We start from the raw sequence: 14,679 nt of genomic DNA on the forward strand, positions 1-14,679 counted from the left end.
ATTCTCCCTAGCTTTGGGTTTTTTAAAAAGAGGTAGTTTATTAGGGTTTCAGTGCTTTAGTACAAATATTTTGTCAAAGGTGCTGCCTCTTATAGGCATAATTTTCGCTTGCTGTGGATCAAGTATGTGTGCAGGGATATTACAATTACTTACATGTTCTCGTGTCTCCTTCCAAAGGGGAACTGCCTCACAGACACTCCATGATGGGAAGGCTTTCTGGCTCTGCAATTCTTAAAAGTGCAGTGCTTTCATTTGGTATTTTAGTGCTTAGTCTTTTAGTGAATACATTTTCCCTAGCTTTGGGGTTTTAAAAAAGAGGTAGTTTAATAGGGTTTCCTAGTACCTTTTTTTAACTCCGAGACCTGCTCTAATTTTTCCCAATTGTTACATTTTGAGAACATGTCTGTCACACAGACACTGTTCAACCTACCAAACCCCCCCCCCCCCAAAAAAAGATACAGCTCATTTAGGGCCAGATGTAGGTAATCCCAGATTACCGATTCTTAAATACCGAATCATACCGATTCGGTATTTAAGAACAGGCAAATGGGATGTAGGTAATTTTACAGAAAAAACTTACCAAATCGGTATTTACCAATTCGGTAATTGCCATTCATTCCTATGGGCCTGGAGGTCCATAGGAATGAATGTCAGTTACCGAATCGGTAAATACCGATTTGGTAATTGGGGGAAACATTGAAGGGTGGTAGGGTGTTACTTTGACATCCTGTTGCAGCCCTTAATTGTGTATGGGTGCACATGTCACAGACATACATGCCCTAAGGACATGTATGTCTGCAACATGGCACTGAAGCAATTTGCAAAAAATTGCTTTTTTTTTTTTTTCTTTACTTACCACCAACTTGTAGTTGGTGGTAAATAACGAATCCCAAAAAGGGGAAAACACTAATTTGAGTGCTCCCTACATTGCTAATTCGGAAATTTACCGATTCGGTATTTTAAGGAATCGGTAATTTACCGATTCCTTAAAATACCGAATCGGTAAATTACCGAATTAGCAATTTGGGCACCTACATCTCAGGAGCCTAAATCCGGTCGGTAACGGACGAAATTCGGTCATTTCGGCCGTTACCGACCGGAATTACGCTTCCTACATCTGGCCCTAAATATGGTGTTCTGCTTGTCCTGCCCAAGACCCCAGCACTGAGGAACGCTATGATGAGGAAGCTGTTATTTTGACTTCCTGTTTGTTTTTCTGTTTTCGAGGACCAGGTGGAGCCCTATGGAGGACAAGGAAGAAGCCAATGTTGTTGAGTTTTTTTTAATTTGGAGAGGTGAAATATGACTATGTGGAAGGCATTTTCTGAACATTAGATTGGGGAGCGGAAGATGGACGTGGTGGTATGGTTGCAGTGCTGAAAGAAAGAGAGGGAGACTACAAATGATAAGTCGATAGCCTGGACGTCGATTTGTGAACATGTCAAGCCATGGTCGAGAGTCCACTTTTGCATTTGACTTGCAGGAGATGTGTGAGAATGAATAATAAATCGCCGTGGCCAATCTCAACTTACCTTCACTGCCTCTGGATTGAGTTTAGCAAACACAGACAATTCCATCTCAGGCAAGCCCTTAGAAAATCCAATGAGATCTGTAGTCGGGGCTCCACCTGTACGAGGGGAAGAGTGAGAAAGACTTTAGTGTTAAATTACGATTATTTCCTTGTTTCTGGCTATTAAGTGTGACTTGACATACTAGCGGTTTGACTATAAATCAGTTTATGTCACTATTATTGATATTCAGGATGAATTTGCATTCCTACTATAAAACCAGCATAAGACTGACTGCCTGGATCCAATTATCGGAATCTTGGACCCAATTCACAAAAGTAATCTGAGACAAAGAGACAAAGAGCAGCTTGTTGGAAAGGCATCTACAATAACAGGTGACTAGGGGCCCAATTCTCAAAAGTAATCTGCAACAAAATCCTAACTTTACGACTTTCGGTATTCACAAAGGGCATTTAGGAGTAGTAAAGTTAGGATTTTGTCTCAGATTACTTTTGTCAATCGGGCCTAGCCACCTGTTATTGTAGATGCCTTTCCACCAACCCTCTCTCTCGTCCCCTTTCTCCCTTCACACTTTTCATGGTCTCTTTTCCTCCTAACTCCTCTCATTCAGTTAAATATTCCCTAATTTTGGTGTATTTCTTACTCTCTAACTTATTGTATATACAGCAATTCAAATCGCATCAGCTAGCCGGTAAGAATTACATGGACTCAGTTAGAGGTGACATTTATCACGAATATTATCACTGTAGTGAAATCCATAGCAGTTTCTTTTCAGCAGATTTGTCATGCCAGTAGAAATTGTCCGAACCAGTGGTTAATTTGAACCGGTCGTTTTAGGTGCTCGGCACCAGCACTTAATTGTCAACACTGTAACTTATGACAGTCAGCCACATGGTGGCGTTGTTTGCCTAATTTACAAATGAACACAGCAACAGTTGCTTATGAATTCTGCCGCCGCCCAAGTAATTCTAATAGCTTTGAAGGCCTCGAATGCGAGTCGGTTCTGGGATTTTTGAGGCCCTGGGCCAAAAGGGAATGTGCGAGGCCTCTCTAATTTGCATATGTGACATCTTCAGGGCTCCAGAAGCTCCTTTGTTCAGACTTCTCTGGGACCACAGTTCCTCCTCTCTGCCACCTATAAGCACCTCTTTTTCAGCCCATCTCGGGCTGGAGGTGTGTGAATTGCTTGAGGGCTGAGAGTTAAACTTGTGGGCCGCTAAAGTGCTGACAATGGGCATCCCGCAGTGTCTCTGAATGGGCACCAAGGCAGGAGGCCTAATTGCAGGACAAACCTGCATAATGTGTCCCTAAGAGGCCCAGGGAGGGCCCCCTCCTCTTCCTCCCCTGGGCCCATTTGCACAGAGGCGCCTTCCTTTTAATTGAATCGGCAGGAGTGCAAGAGGGCTGGTGGTGTATTGAACTGGTGCGGGCCACCTGCTGGTGGGCTGAGTGTGAGGCCCTGGGCAACTACCTACATTGCCCATGCCTAGCACCGGCTCTGCCTCGGATAGTCTGAATTGTCACACTTGGAGGAGTGTCATGGGTGTTAGTTGTGTTGGTACTGTCATTGGCAGTGATGGCAGGGGCAATGGGTAGTGCAAGTTGCAGTGGGCTCTTTTCGAGGGCCCTGCCACATATTTTCTTTTCTTCAAATTAAGCACTGGTCTGTACACATAATCATTCAAATAGGTCATAGTTGAGGAACTGATTCGAGTAAAGCCCGCAAAGAAGACTCATTAATAGACAAGAATATCTTGAAATTGGACAAGAGTGTTTTGAAACTGAAGATTTTAAAGTTACTCCATGAATGAGAAAAAGTATGATAAGTAGCATTCAGTCCTAAGGGAATAACATATGGCATTACAAAAAAGATAGTAGGTGAGGTATGCTTAATTTTCTGGTTGTTTAACCGAGATTATTTTCTTGTTTAATATGGGTAAATCTTGCTGTCACGTTTTTCATTGGTCGGCTGGGTTGATGTGCACGTGTCAATGCATGTAGAGTAGATATATTTCGGGGACAGTGGAAAGTATTAGAAGATATTTATAGAAGCTGAAAGACTTTTAGGGAAGAATCAACTTTGATTTAGTATAATCATCCATTCACCCAGAGCAGCCAATTGCAACCGTTTAAAAGTGTAATTTAACCAGAGCTACTGGAATTATCCGTCAGGAGAGCACCAAATAATGTTTAATGGGTGACTAAATTAGGCGGCAAATAAAGATAAATCATGTGGCATAATACAGCACATTTATTTTACAATATTACTTGATTATATTGTGATTTATACACATGACGATACTGTCTGGGTAATGATTTCACTTTATTAGTACTAGTTTAACAACCAAATACAGAAATAAGCAACTGAAAGTAGACCAGTAAAACTTTGTGAAGGGCCTTCCACTACTACGACCACATGTTGCCATGTTTTAAGTAACCTTTGATCAGTTTGAGCTAGAAACAAATAATTTTTGATAAAATCTGCAGATTATGCAGCAAATGGTGGATCATGCTGCAAAACTTTTTTTTTTAAATGTGGCAAATATATAATTGTACGGAAAAAGCCATAGTCAGAGGATCGCATAATTTCAATGGCCCGGCTGACATTGACCCAACAGACCAATGAAAAACGTGGCAGTATGATGTAAAGATCAAAAAAGAACATGGCCTCAATTTACTTATCTTCATATTCGCATGTGACTAAGTAATCAGACAGACATAAAGTTGTTGGGAGAGAAATAGAGCAGGGCAGCCTTATGAAGCAATGGTGTGCATGCATGGAGTAATTTCTCAGTCCCTATTCCCCACCTCGTCACCCTATTGGGAAGCTGGATAATTGTTGGCCTGGTAAAACTACCTAACCTTGGATACGAGTTGTAGCCGACTGAAGTAGTTCCCTGCATGTGACGTTGCTTGACCGGTGAGCTCTGAGACCTGTGAATCTCAATCTACCCCTCTCTCAACTTTCAAGGGCACCAACGCGCTTGTGGTCCAATGAAGTGGAATCGGGGCCGAGATTGGCCAGGGTGAGTGACCGGCTGGCACCGAATGGATGTAACACTCTAGGCTGCTGCTGTGCTGCAAGGTTAAGTGCCCCCGATGTTTGGCTCATGACATTGTCCCCATCGCCATCCCTTGTCTGGGGCCAAGAATCATACTGCATGAAAATAACATCCACATTGGATGGAGACACAGGTGTGGGAATCGACTGAAACTGACACACTTCTTGAATGTGCTCTTCATGAGTTCACACGGATCGGATCCCAGGATACGGCACACCGTGCATGCAAGCATCCCTACCTGATGGACTCCAGAGTTACAGGGGTGCCTAGATGCACGGTGGCTTAGAGAAAGTGGCCTCACATTTATGATAGTGCCCAGTTGCAGTTCAGGTCAACATAGCGATCCAGAAATCCTGTTTGGAGCTGTCTCTATAGGATATAAATCTAACAGCGAAGACGGATGTTACTGAGAGATTTAATGATGTCTTTGCCATGATCCCACTATTGATTCCTAGGACTATCCTCTATAAAATAGAAACCATGATTAAAAATGCGTGTGGGTCTGACAAAACTTAGAATTAAAATCTCTACGTAGCGTGATGCGATGACTTCTGGAGTTCATAGACTGGCTGATCTGGGGCATTATTAGCTGGCCCACCAACTAGTATTCCTGGCAAACTGCTTTGACATGTTTATAGTCCAACCTGGGTGGTAACACAGAGTGACCATTGCCTAGTAAGAGAGGATTGGGATGTACAGTATGAGAGGGGTGAGGGACTTGTGGAGGACTATAATCGCTCTGCCAAGTTTGCTTGACCTACAGACCACAAAGGGCCTCAAGGTAAGCAGCCACTTGCCTAAGGAGGCGTCTATATGGAATAATAATAAAGGCAAGGTAGGGGACACTATAATTCATTGGGGAGATTAGAAAAGGGCTTGTATAGTCACTATAGGGGGCCCTGGTGTCAGACAATAGGCTGAAGTTGTTCTGTGAATTATCTCTTAAATATGGCTTGAACTGATGACAATAGTGGAAATGCAAGCAACCAAATGCGTTGTATTCGGATGAGTATGGGTCCAGTAACCCTACACTAATCTCTAATTTGAGAACACATGCGTGTATGTGATCAGCCCTGGGGTATTGTGTTGGATTGTATGGTGTGATCTTTGACACACTCTTTTCTACAATGAGGATTTGAAGAGTTGTTTGCAAATACGTAACATGAACACTGCATATATACTCTAAATTACCAACCACCCGTCTTCATTGCTATCTGGAAAGACTTGGAACATGAACAATGCGCATTTACTCTAAATTATCTACCACACGTTTTCCTTTCTATCTGGAAAGACTTGGATCATAAACAATGCATATTTACTGTAAACTACCTCTCACCCGTTTTCCTTGATATCTGGAAAGACTTGGAAAATGAATACTGCATATATAAATACTCTTAATTAAATATACTCTTCTTTACCAACTACCCATCTTCCTTCCTATTTGGAAAGACTTTCTTAGCAAGTTCACCTCTTACCAGGTTAAGCTACCAGTTACACCTGTAGACAACCAGTTTCTCTTGCGGGAGTTTATCGATAGTATTAGTCCCGTCTTTTTCTGCACAATCTGACTGATGGTTCCATCGTAATAGCTATGTCACGGGTGCTGAAGATTCACAGATGGAACTGAATACCTTTGGTAAGGTGTGGGTGTCTATTTTTCCTTCCCCTCCTTCATTCCATCCCCTTTTCTCCTTTCCCACCTCTCTCCTTTGATGGCCATTTCTCTGCCCACCTCCCCTTTTGTATCCTGTCAATGAAACAGAAAATGTAGGTGTTCTGAAGGTGTATCCTGGTTGAGTCTATGGCTAGTTTTTAGTGATGTTAACATCTTTATCTCTTCTCGTGTGACATGTCTAGCCAACATCATTTTGTTTTTTTTCTACTTTCTGTAAAAGATACAAACTGAGAAAATGTTCAATAAATAATCATTTCATATTTTTATGCCTGTTGCTATTGGAAATATTTAGGCTTTCCAGTTTTCAGTTTCTTTTTACTGTAAATACTGGTGCTTTTTTCAGTGTTTACCGATGTTTTAAAAAACTGTAAGAATCAGTGGTTGTGGTTCTCTACGTTTAATCTTTTTTTGCTCCTTACAAAATCAAGGCGATGGTGTTTTTCCAGTGCTTTTAAAGAAAATTGTTTTTATTTTCTTCCTTCCCTCATTCGTTCTTTTTATCACTTATCTCCTGCTGTTAACTATTCTGCGACCCGTTTCTTTGAATGTATGCTGTCAAGTAACTTTTCACTATTTCTATTAAGTATGGGCGAATTTTTCGAATTTGCGATCTGCGAATTGGCGTATTTGCAAATTCGCGATCCGCAAAATGTGCGAATTTGTGCAAATTTGTGGATTTTTTTATTTTTGCGGGTTCGCGGGGCGCTTTGCGTGTTCGTGGGGCGATTTGCGTGTTCGCGGGGCGCTTTGCGTGTTCGTGGGTTTTTTTTTTTGTGCGAGACCGCTCGTTGTTGTGCCCTTCTGCCCTCTGCCCCACTCGTTTTTGTGCCATTCTGCCCTCTGCCCCACTCGTTTTTGTGCCATTCTGCCCTCTGCCCCACTCGTTGTTGTGCCCTTCTGCCCTCTGCCCCACTCGTTGTTGTGCCCTTCTGCCCTCTGCCCCACTCGCTGTTGTGCCCTTCTGCCCTCTGCCCCACTGGTTGTTGTGCCCTTCTGCCCTCTGCCCCACTCGTTGTTGTGCCATTCTGCCCTCTAACCCACTGGTTGTTGTGCCCTTCTGCCCTCTGCCCCACTTGTTTTTGTGCCCTTCTGCCCTCTGCTCCACTCGTTTTTGTGCCCTTCTGCCCTCTGCCCCACTCGTTGTTGTGCCCTTCTGCCCTCTGCCCCACTCGTTGTTGTGCCATTCTGCCCTCTGCCCCACTTGTTGTTGTGCCCTTCTGCCCTCGGCCCCACTTGTTGTTGTGCCCTTCTGCCCTCTGCCCCACTCGTTGTTGTGCCATTCTGCCCTCTGCCCCACTCGTTGTTGTACCATTCTGCCCTCTGCCCCACTCGTTGTTGTGCCCTTCTGCCCTCTGCCCCACTCGTTGTTGTGCCATCCTGCCCTCTGCCCCACTGGTTGTTGTGCCCTTCTGCCCTCTGTCCCACTCGTTGTTGTGGCATTCTGCCCCACTCGTTGTTGTGCCCTTCTGCTCTCTGCCCCACTCGTTGTTGTGCCCTTCTGCCCTCTGCCACACTCGTTGTTGTGCCCTTCTGCCCTCTGCCCCTCTCCTGTTTTATTTTAGAATGGCGCCGGCAAGCTGCCAGCGCCATTCTAAAATAGTTACTAAGTTAGCTTCATCAGGAAGCACTAATAGATAAAATAAAGCAGGTGCTCGAATTCAGTTAAACTTGAGCACCTGCTTCTATTAGTGCTTCCTGTTGAAGCTAACTTAGTAACTATTTTAGAATGGCGCTGGCAGCTTGCTGGCGCCATTCTAAAATAGTTACAAGCTTGAAGCTTGAACTTTTGCCCCCCGGATCCGTTCCGCTTGCGGATTTGCGGATTTTTGGCAAATTATCGGGAATTCGCGGATTGCGAATTTGCCAAAAATCCGCAAAATCCGCGAGCGGAACGGATTTTGCGCCCATGCTTAATTTCTATCTCCTCTCTGCCTGTCTAATTTTCCATAACTCAGATCCCTCGTCCCAGCAGTCATGTCATCCGTGTCAAGAATGTGGATAGATAAAGGCACATTTGCACCTCATTAACGTTTGTTTGTAGCAGATAAAAGGTTATTGGAAGGACATTTAACACTCCTTCTTAGTACCCTATTCTTCAGAAAAATCTGCAATTATCTACTTAAAACATTATATATATATATATATATATATATATCCGCTCAAAACGCGCTTTCGGCACTCGGCCTGACGAAGGCCGAGTGCCGAAAGCGCGTTTTGATTAATAAAACCTAACTGTGACTTTACCCCGGAGTGCTGCTACCTAATTCCCGAAATTGCGGGGAGGGACTGTTGAGCGGATATTATGGTCGGGTGCACCCCCGACGAGCAGGCACCAGCCTGAGAGTGCGTCGGGCAGGTGCAAGTGGAGCTTTGATATATATATATATATATATATATAAATATAAATATATATATATATACAACAGAAATGGTTTCCCCAACGAAAGAGCCTTCACAGAGGTAGGTTCTGCTTGTAGGAGTTTAATGAAGGCTGCCGAATTGACGAGTGGAACACTTTACAGCTCACATTTGAACAAACAAGCAACTCCCAACGTTGCTCTCAAACCATCTTTATTTCATTTGGCAGCATCGCACTGATATCCACGGAACACACATAAGGAACAACTTACCAGTTCGGGTGGCGGAAGTAAGCAGCGGACTGATTCCATCTTTGACACAGCGTCCCAACTGGAATTTTAATGTTGGAGCAAAAAGGTATGGCAGCTGCCACTATGGCTTTAATACGGACTACGGTAACCACAATGCTGTCTGGTCAAGGCACGCCCACCGGGCGGTATCAAGGACTTTGAAACACCTGAACATAGTGTAGAGCGGCTCCTTTCCCCAAGCCCCGCCAGGCAATCCTTCCTGAAACGCGTACGGCGATTAAGGATGATGAAATCGTTGGGTGAAAACGGATATCAGTGCGCTGCTGCCACTGAAATACAGATGGTTTGAGAGCAACGTTAGGTGTGGTTCTCCATTTGTGTGAGCAAGTTCGTCTGGAATACTCTATCTCTCTCTCGCTCGCTCTCTATCAAGAAAGAACTGGACAAAAAATATGTCACTAGTGATTGATCTGGGCTTATTATTGCTGCTGCATGAAAAAACAGCTGCGATAGTAAAGACACGTATTGACCTGCAGGATGCCTTCGATCATATGCTTGTGCAATTCATACCGTGGATGAAGTTTTGTTTATATTGTTGAACCGTGTCTATGGGATTTCATGTTAATTTGAAAGCGCGCACACTGCATCGCAAAATGCGATGCTGTGCGCGCTACGAATTTCGTTTTATTAATTAAATTGTGTACTTGCCTGCAATTATCCATATGCCGGTTTTTAGCACCCTCCACCCTGCCCCTCCCCCACCCCGCCTCCCTGCCCCACCGTAACTCCCTCCACGGGCCGCGGCTGCAACACAAATATGTTTATGCACTGTCTTCCTGTGGGAAAGGTGTGACAATTGCTCAAGACTCTATATGATTTTAGTCTGTGCAGTAAGCACTTTTCTAGTGTATGTCCTCCTTGGGGGAAAGACTAAATCACAGCTCAATATGTTTCCGTTAAATAGGGTTACAGTTGTTTGCACAGGTAATACTGCAAAGTGTAAGCTTTGTTTCGAAACCATAACTTTGAAGCTGCTGACATGGAGGCATTTGGAATGAAAGTTAAACGTGGGGAAGCTGCAGCTCCATCCTGCCATATAATATGCTAATGTGGAGGACCAGAAAGTGTCCAAGCATCTGCTTTTGCTGAAACTGTGATGTCTGTAGCACATATTAGGAAACACAGAGCAGTGGTTGCCTATTCACGCTTCTGAGCTGTACTGTTTACAATTTATACACTAACTCATACATTTGCTAAGTTAATAAATGTACTTAAAGGCGGCCAGTTTCACCAAAACCAGCATGTGGACCCCTTCTCGGCCTGCACATGAGCAATAAAGATGTTCATGATATGGCTGTTGATTTTCGGGTCTGAGGGGATGTGGCTCCAGGAGTCATGCTTTTATGGCCATCTCAATATAAACCTAACAACAGGAGTGATGAGTGCAATATTTTGAGAGAGGACTTTGAGCCTGGAGGCATTAATATACACTGTACTCTTTGCAGCTGCAATTATGATTTCAGAAATAACGAGCTTCTGATTAGTCTTCCTGAACATTATTATGTGGTGGATGGTGAGGATAAGTTTGGTACATTTAGCCACATTTGGAAACCATATTTTCAATAAATCAATTGTATGTAAAATTGACAAAATTCGTACTTATGACAGTTTTCATCAGCTGGTAGTAGGCATTCCCCGAATTATTACTTGCAGTATTGGCAGCTTTCAATTTGCTGAACAGTAGATTCTTTTGGCTTTGAGAGCACGAAGAAACATCCAGTGGTGTTGTCGCTGACCTAGACAAAGAAATGTTTCAGATATAGTTGTTTGAAAATGAGCTATAACATTAACAAATGACACACTAGCCAAGATAAGGAAGCCAGAAAAACTAAACAGGTTCACACCTCACGTTCAATCCTTCCGCACCCAAAAAATCTGTAACCTCAAGGTGCTTCAAGAGTGGAGGTGACGCTACCTATCCCTCGACAAGCCCCAAAAGGTGCAATCTATATTAGCGCCGTTGAGAACACAGCCCATATTTTAGTCCATGAATTAATGTTTCAATCACTGTTAGTAATCCGATTCTTCCTAATTTTAGTTGATTCGTTTTAGTAATTCAGTTGCTCCAGTTTAATCAACACGTGTTTTGCCAACAGACTTCATCAGGACGAGAAATCATATTTATTACAAAATTACTCTCTTTTGCTTTGGCAGAAAAGAACCCTTTTACTTTGTGATCTGCACCAAAGTTAGATAGGATGTATTACCAATTATAGCAAAACAAAAAACGTGTTCTTATGCTCTATAAATACTTCACAGTGGCACACCTCCACTATCACCCCAATAATCACCCTTATTTAAAATATATTATTCTTGGCATATGGTGGTTACATCTCATAGGTGTGGCGTAACAACCATAACCACATCTAGACCAAGTGCGAATGTTCCTACACAATACCGCATCAGTAAAGTTTTCATACCATATTCGTTCTCTTACCACACGTTATAACGTGATTCAATAGGCTATCCCAAATCCCCAGCTTTTGCTGCTCTGAGATGTTAAAAAATTCTTCTTTGAAGAGTATGATGGTGCTACCTGCATACATTTGAACAATTTACGAAGTCTGATGTTACAACACACAAAGAGAGCCAGGGGATATGTAAAGACCGGCGGAAGTTGACTCGCCAAAACTCAATATTAACCACAAGATAAACACCTGGGTCTAATAGAAAAAGTAAAGTTAGAAAAAGAGGAAAGCGAATCATTGTCACTCAGTCATATGGGGAATTTCCTTTTAAGGTTGAATTTCCTCACCCACCCGAGGTGGCACGATTCATCATAGGGATCCTCCCTACACCATGATGCATAGTCACGGTATGGGCTCTTAGATATTCCAAAATTCTTTCTTTGAAGAGTCTAAGGAATTGCAGACCTTGTTGAGTCTGGATTTCCCAGAGGATAACGTCATGGTCCCGATAGTTGAGGATACGCGCTATCACCGAGCTAGAGGGGACCCAGGTGGAGGCCTCTTAGCATAGGCACAATGCTCCCGTTCCACCACAAAGCACCAGGACAATTTATCCATCGAAACTCCTCGGGAAAGCCGACAAGGAGCGGGTTGTTTCTTCTGGATCGGTTCTTGGCATCCTCAGCCCTTTTATCAAGGGCGCCCTACTGTTTACATCAGCTTGGAGATCTGATGCTTGAGAGTCACTGCATCATTTTCGGTGGCCGAGACGCAGTCACAGTTTCGGTCACCCTGTCTTCTACCTTGCGCAGGCCTTCACGCACAAGGGAAAGTTTGATGCAGATGCTGTCCACTTTGGTTTCCACTGCCTCCCTAGAATGTGAATTGCCTGAAGGATGGCTTTCAGCTCAGTGGGGTAGTGGCAAGGCAAAGAGATTGGCTTCCCCGAAGCCACTCTATTGTCCGGCACCCACACGGTGTACTGGTTGATTTTGGTCTGGACTAGTTTTGGAAAGGATTGTCTATTGCACCTCATGTCCAGCTGCAATTAGACTGATGATGTAGGGAAGAAAGGTGCAGTAGAGCTAAAGTTAGGGGGTCAAAAAGAGGGGGCTATAGCCGGTGCTGTCAGGCAGGATGTAAGATGATTGTAATCGGGCGCTGGGAGCTCTGTTAGGGCTCAACTGCCATCTTGGCCTCCTTGTTACAAAAAATGGTAAACCCAAATAACACAGTCACGACTTCAGAAGAGCCCACTGGGTGCTTTTAATCTAAAAATAGGAAGGGAGAAAGCTGCTCTTAGTCATTATAAATGCTGTCAACCAACACGATCAAAGGACGTGACTGGAAGAAAAAGGTGTTACTAACGCTATGCGCTCCAATAGTGTGACGGGAAAGCGGTTGTACATACGCTTACCTCGTGTCTTTCAAGTGCATCCGTCTCTACCCAGAGAACCGGTGGGCTCTTCTGAAGTCGTGACTATGTTTCTCATTTATAGGTAAACACGATCTCCTTGCTTGTTTAACATGCAACCTAATACAGTGTAGTTATTCCAAGAAGATAAGTGGTGGTTGACCCTTGGTCCTCTTTTTCTTGTGTTTCTTAAATTCACATACAGCTAATTTGGAACCCTGAAGTTCATTTGGGCCTATGCTAATTTAAAATGTAAATATTTAACTTTCATGTTTAATATGGTAATTTCCAGGAGAAGAACCCTTATCAATGAATCCAAGTAATTCAGATGGATTGCGCTTTCAAGCAGGTTTATACATAATTTAATTTTGTGGGATGTTTTCCTGATTGCCCTCAGATTGTCTTTCAGGTGCCATCAATCCGTTCTCTGTTTTTTGGAGCCTACGGGCCCACCCACAACATTTACACCATCCAGTTGAGGGTGGCTCATCGTAAATAAAAATAATAGTTAAATTTCACCTTTCACTTTGTAAATGTCCAATACACTAGATACAAAGAACTTCTTTTGTTAAATTCCCAGGTGCCCCACACTCAGTCCTGAGGATACCCCAGGGTAAGGATTTAAGCAGCCTACTTTGTTTTGGGGTAAAAACGTTGACTGTGTCACTGTTCTATGCCAGTTTGATCAACAGTGCTTTTTCACTGTGACAGTGTATTTCTAATCATGGCTATATATTTGTCATCATTAAACTGCGAGGATTAGAAAAGCTGGTTTTATTGTAAATATTGGTGTGATGGATATAATGTCACTACCTTTCCTTTTCACTCTTCCAACCCTCACTTGATGCACATTACCTCCCCCCCCCCTTTTTTCTCCCCCTTACGTGGTTATTTGCTGATTTATAAGCATCTCAGTATGTTCAATGTGATTAAACAACATTGAATAATCTAACTATGGTGTACAAGTGTATTAATGCCTAGTGTTATTTAATTGTGTGTGCTCTTTAGAATTGTTCTACTGGGACCCACTCTCTACTGTACTATCTTGGCCACACCCCTGAATTCAAGGCCTTTCAAGATACATCAGCCTTTCAAGGGATGGGCACGACATAGCTCTGCTGAGCCTCCTTTGAGATTACTGAGGAAAGGGCAACTTCTCCCAGTAACCGCAGTGCCACCCTGTACAGATATGTGAATGGTGACAGGTTCCTTCTTTAAAGTATCACATCCAGGAAGAAAATCCCATAAAGAGGAAGGACTTTCTTTTGCAGTCTGTGTAGATCTTGACTGACGATGCTGAATGCATTGGTGAGAGCAGCAAGGCACCAAACTCCCCATGAGTAAGAAAAAAGCCAAGCAGGATAGCAGGCCCAGAGTTAAATATTCAACAAGGAAGTTGAACCAAAACTACTCGAGAAAAACAGCAAAATAGCAAGGTTAAACAAAGCAATAGATAAAGGAGATAATTCACAGAGAAAGGTCCAGTCCCCGGCCATGCCATAGCAAACTGCAATGTCCTGGGGCGGGCACCCTGCGACTATGCGTAGCTGGCCCGGGGAGGTGGCGGTCCAAAGGGCCATATAGGGTTGTATGAGGGGGACCACGCGGCCCCCCTCTTTTGTAAGGTAAGCCCCAGGGCGCTGATGGTCCAAGTGGCAGGGTGTCTGCAACGCACCCCCTTCATTATTGAATTTGTGCCCGGGGAGGTGGCGTTCCATGGTGGTGCATGGGGGGCCGGTGCCCTGCCACGTATTATTATTTATTTGAGGCCTGGGGAGGAGGCGATCCCCGGGCATGCAGTGAAGGCCATGGGGCCCCCGCATTCTTTAAAAAAAATGTATTTAAGGTATGTGCCCCGGGGATGTGGCGGTCCCCGAGCAGCGGGTGGCTGAGCGGGCCCATCCGCATTTCAATAAACAACA

General features: G+C 43.7%; 1 protein-coding gene across 1 annotated transcript in view; it reads right to left on the bottom strand.

The window, feature by feature from the left end:
• Positions 1 to 14,679, bottom strand: part of LOC144783948 (uncharacterized) — a 376,042-nt gene that overhangs the window by 30,399 nt on the left and 330,964 nt on the right. Inside the window, exons 48-49 of the mRNA XM_078662677.1 lie at positions 10,535 to 10,671; positions 1,533 to 1,627 (exon numbers count right to left, since the gene is read on the bottom strand). Of these exons, the coding sequence (XP_078518803.1) occupies positions 1,533 to 1,627; positions 10,535 to 10,671 (232 nt within the window). The remainder of the gene's footprint in view (positions 1 to 1,532; positions 1,628 to 10,534; positions 10,672 to 14,679) is intronic.

This window comes from Lissotriton helveticus, chromosome 10 (genome assembly GCF_964261635.1).
Source record: "Lissotriton helveticus chromosome 10, aLisHel1.1, whole genome shotgun sequence".
NCBI classification, from domain to species: domain Eukaryota; kingdom Metazoa; phylum Chordata; class Amphibia; order Caudata; family Salamandridae; genus Lissotriton; species Lissotriton helveticus.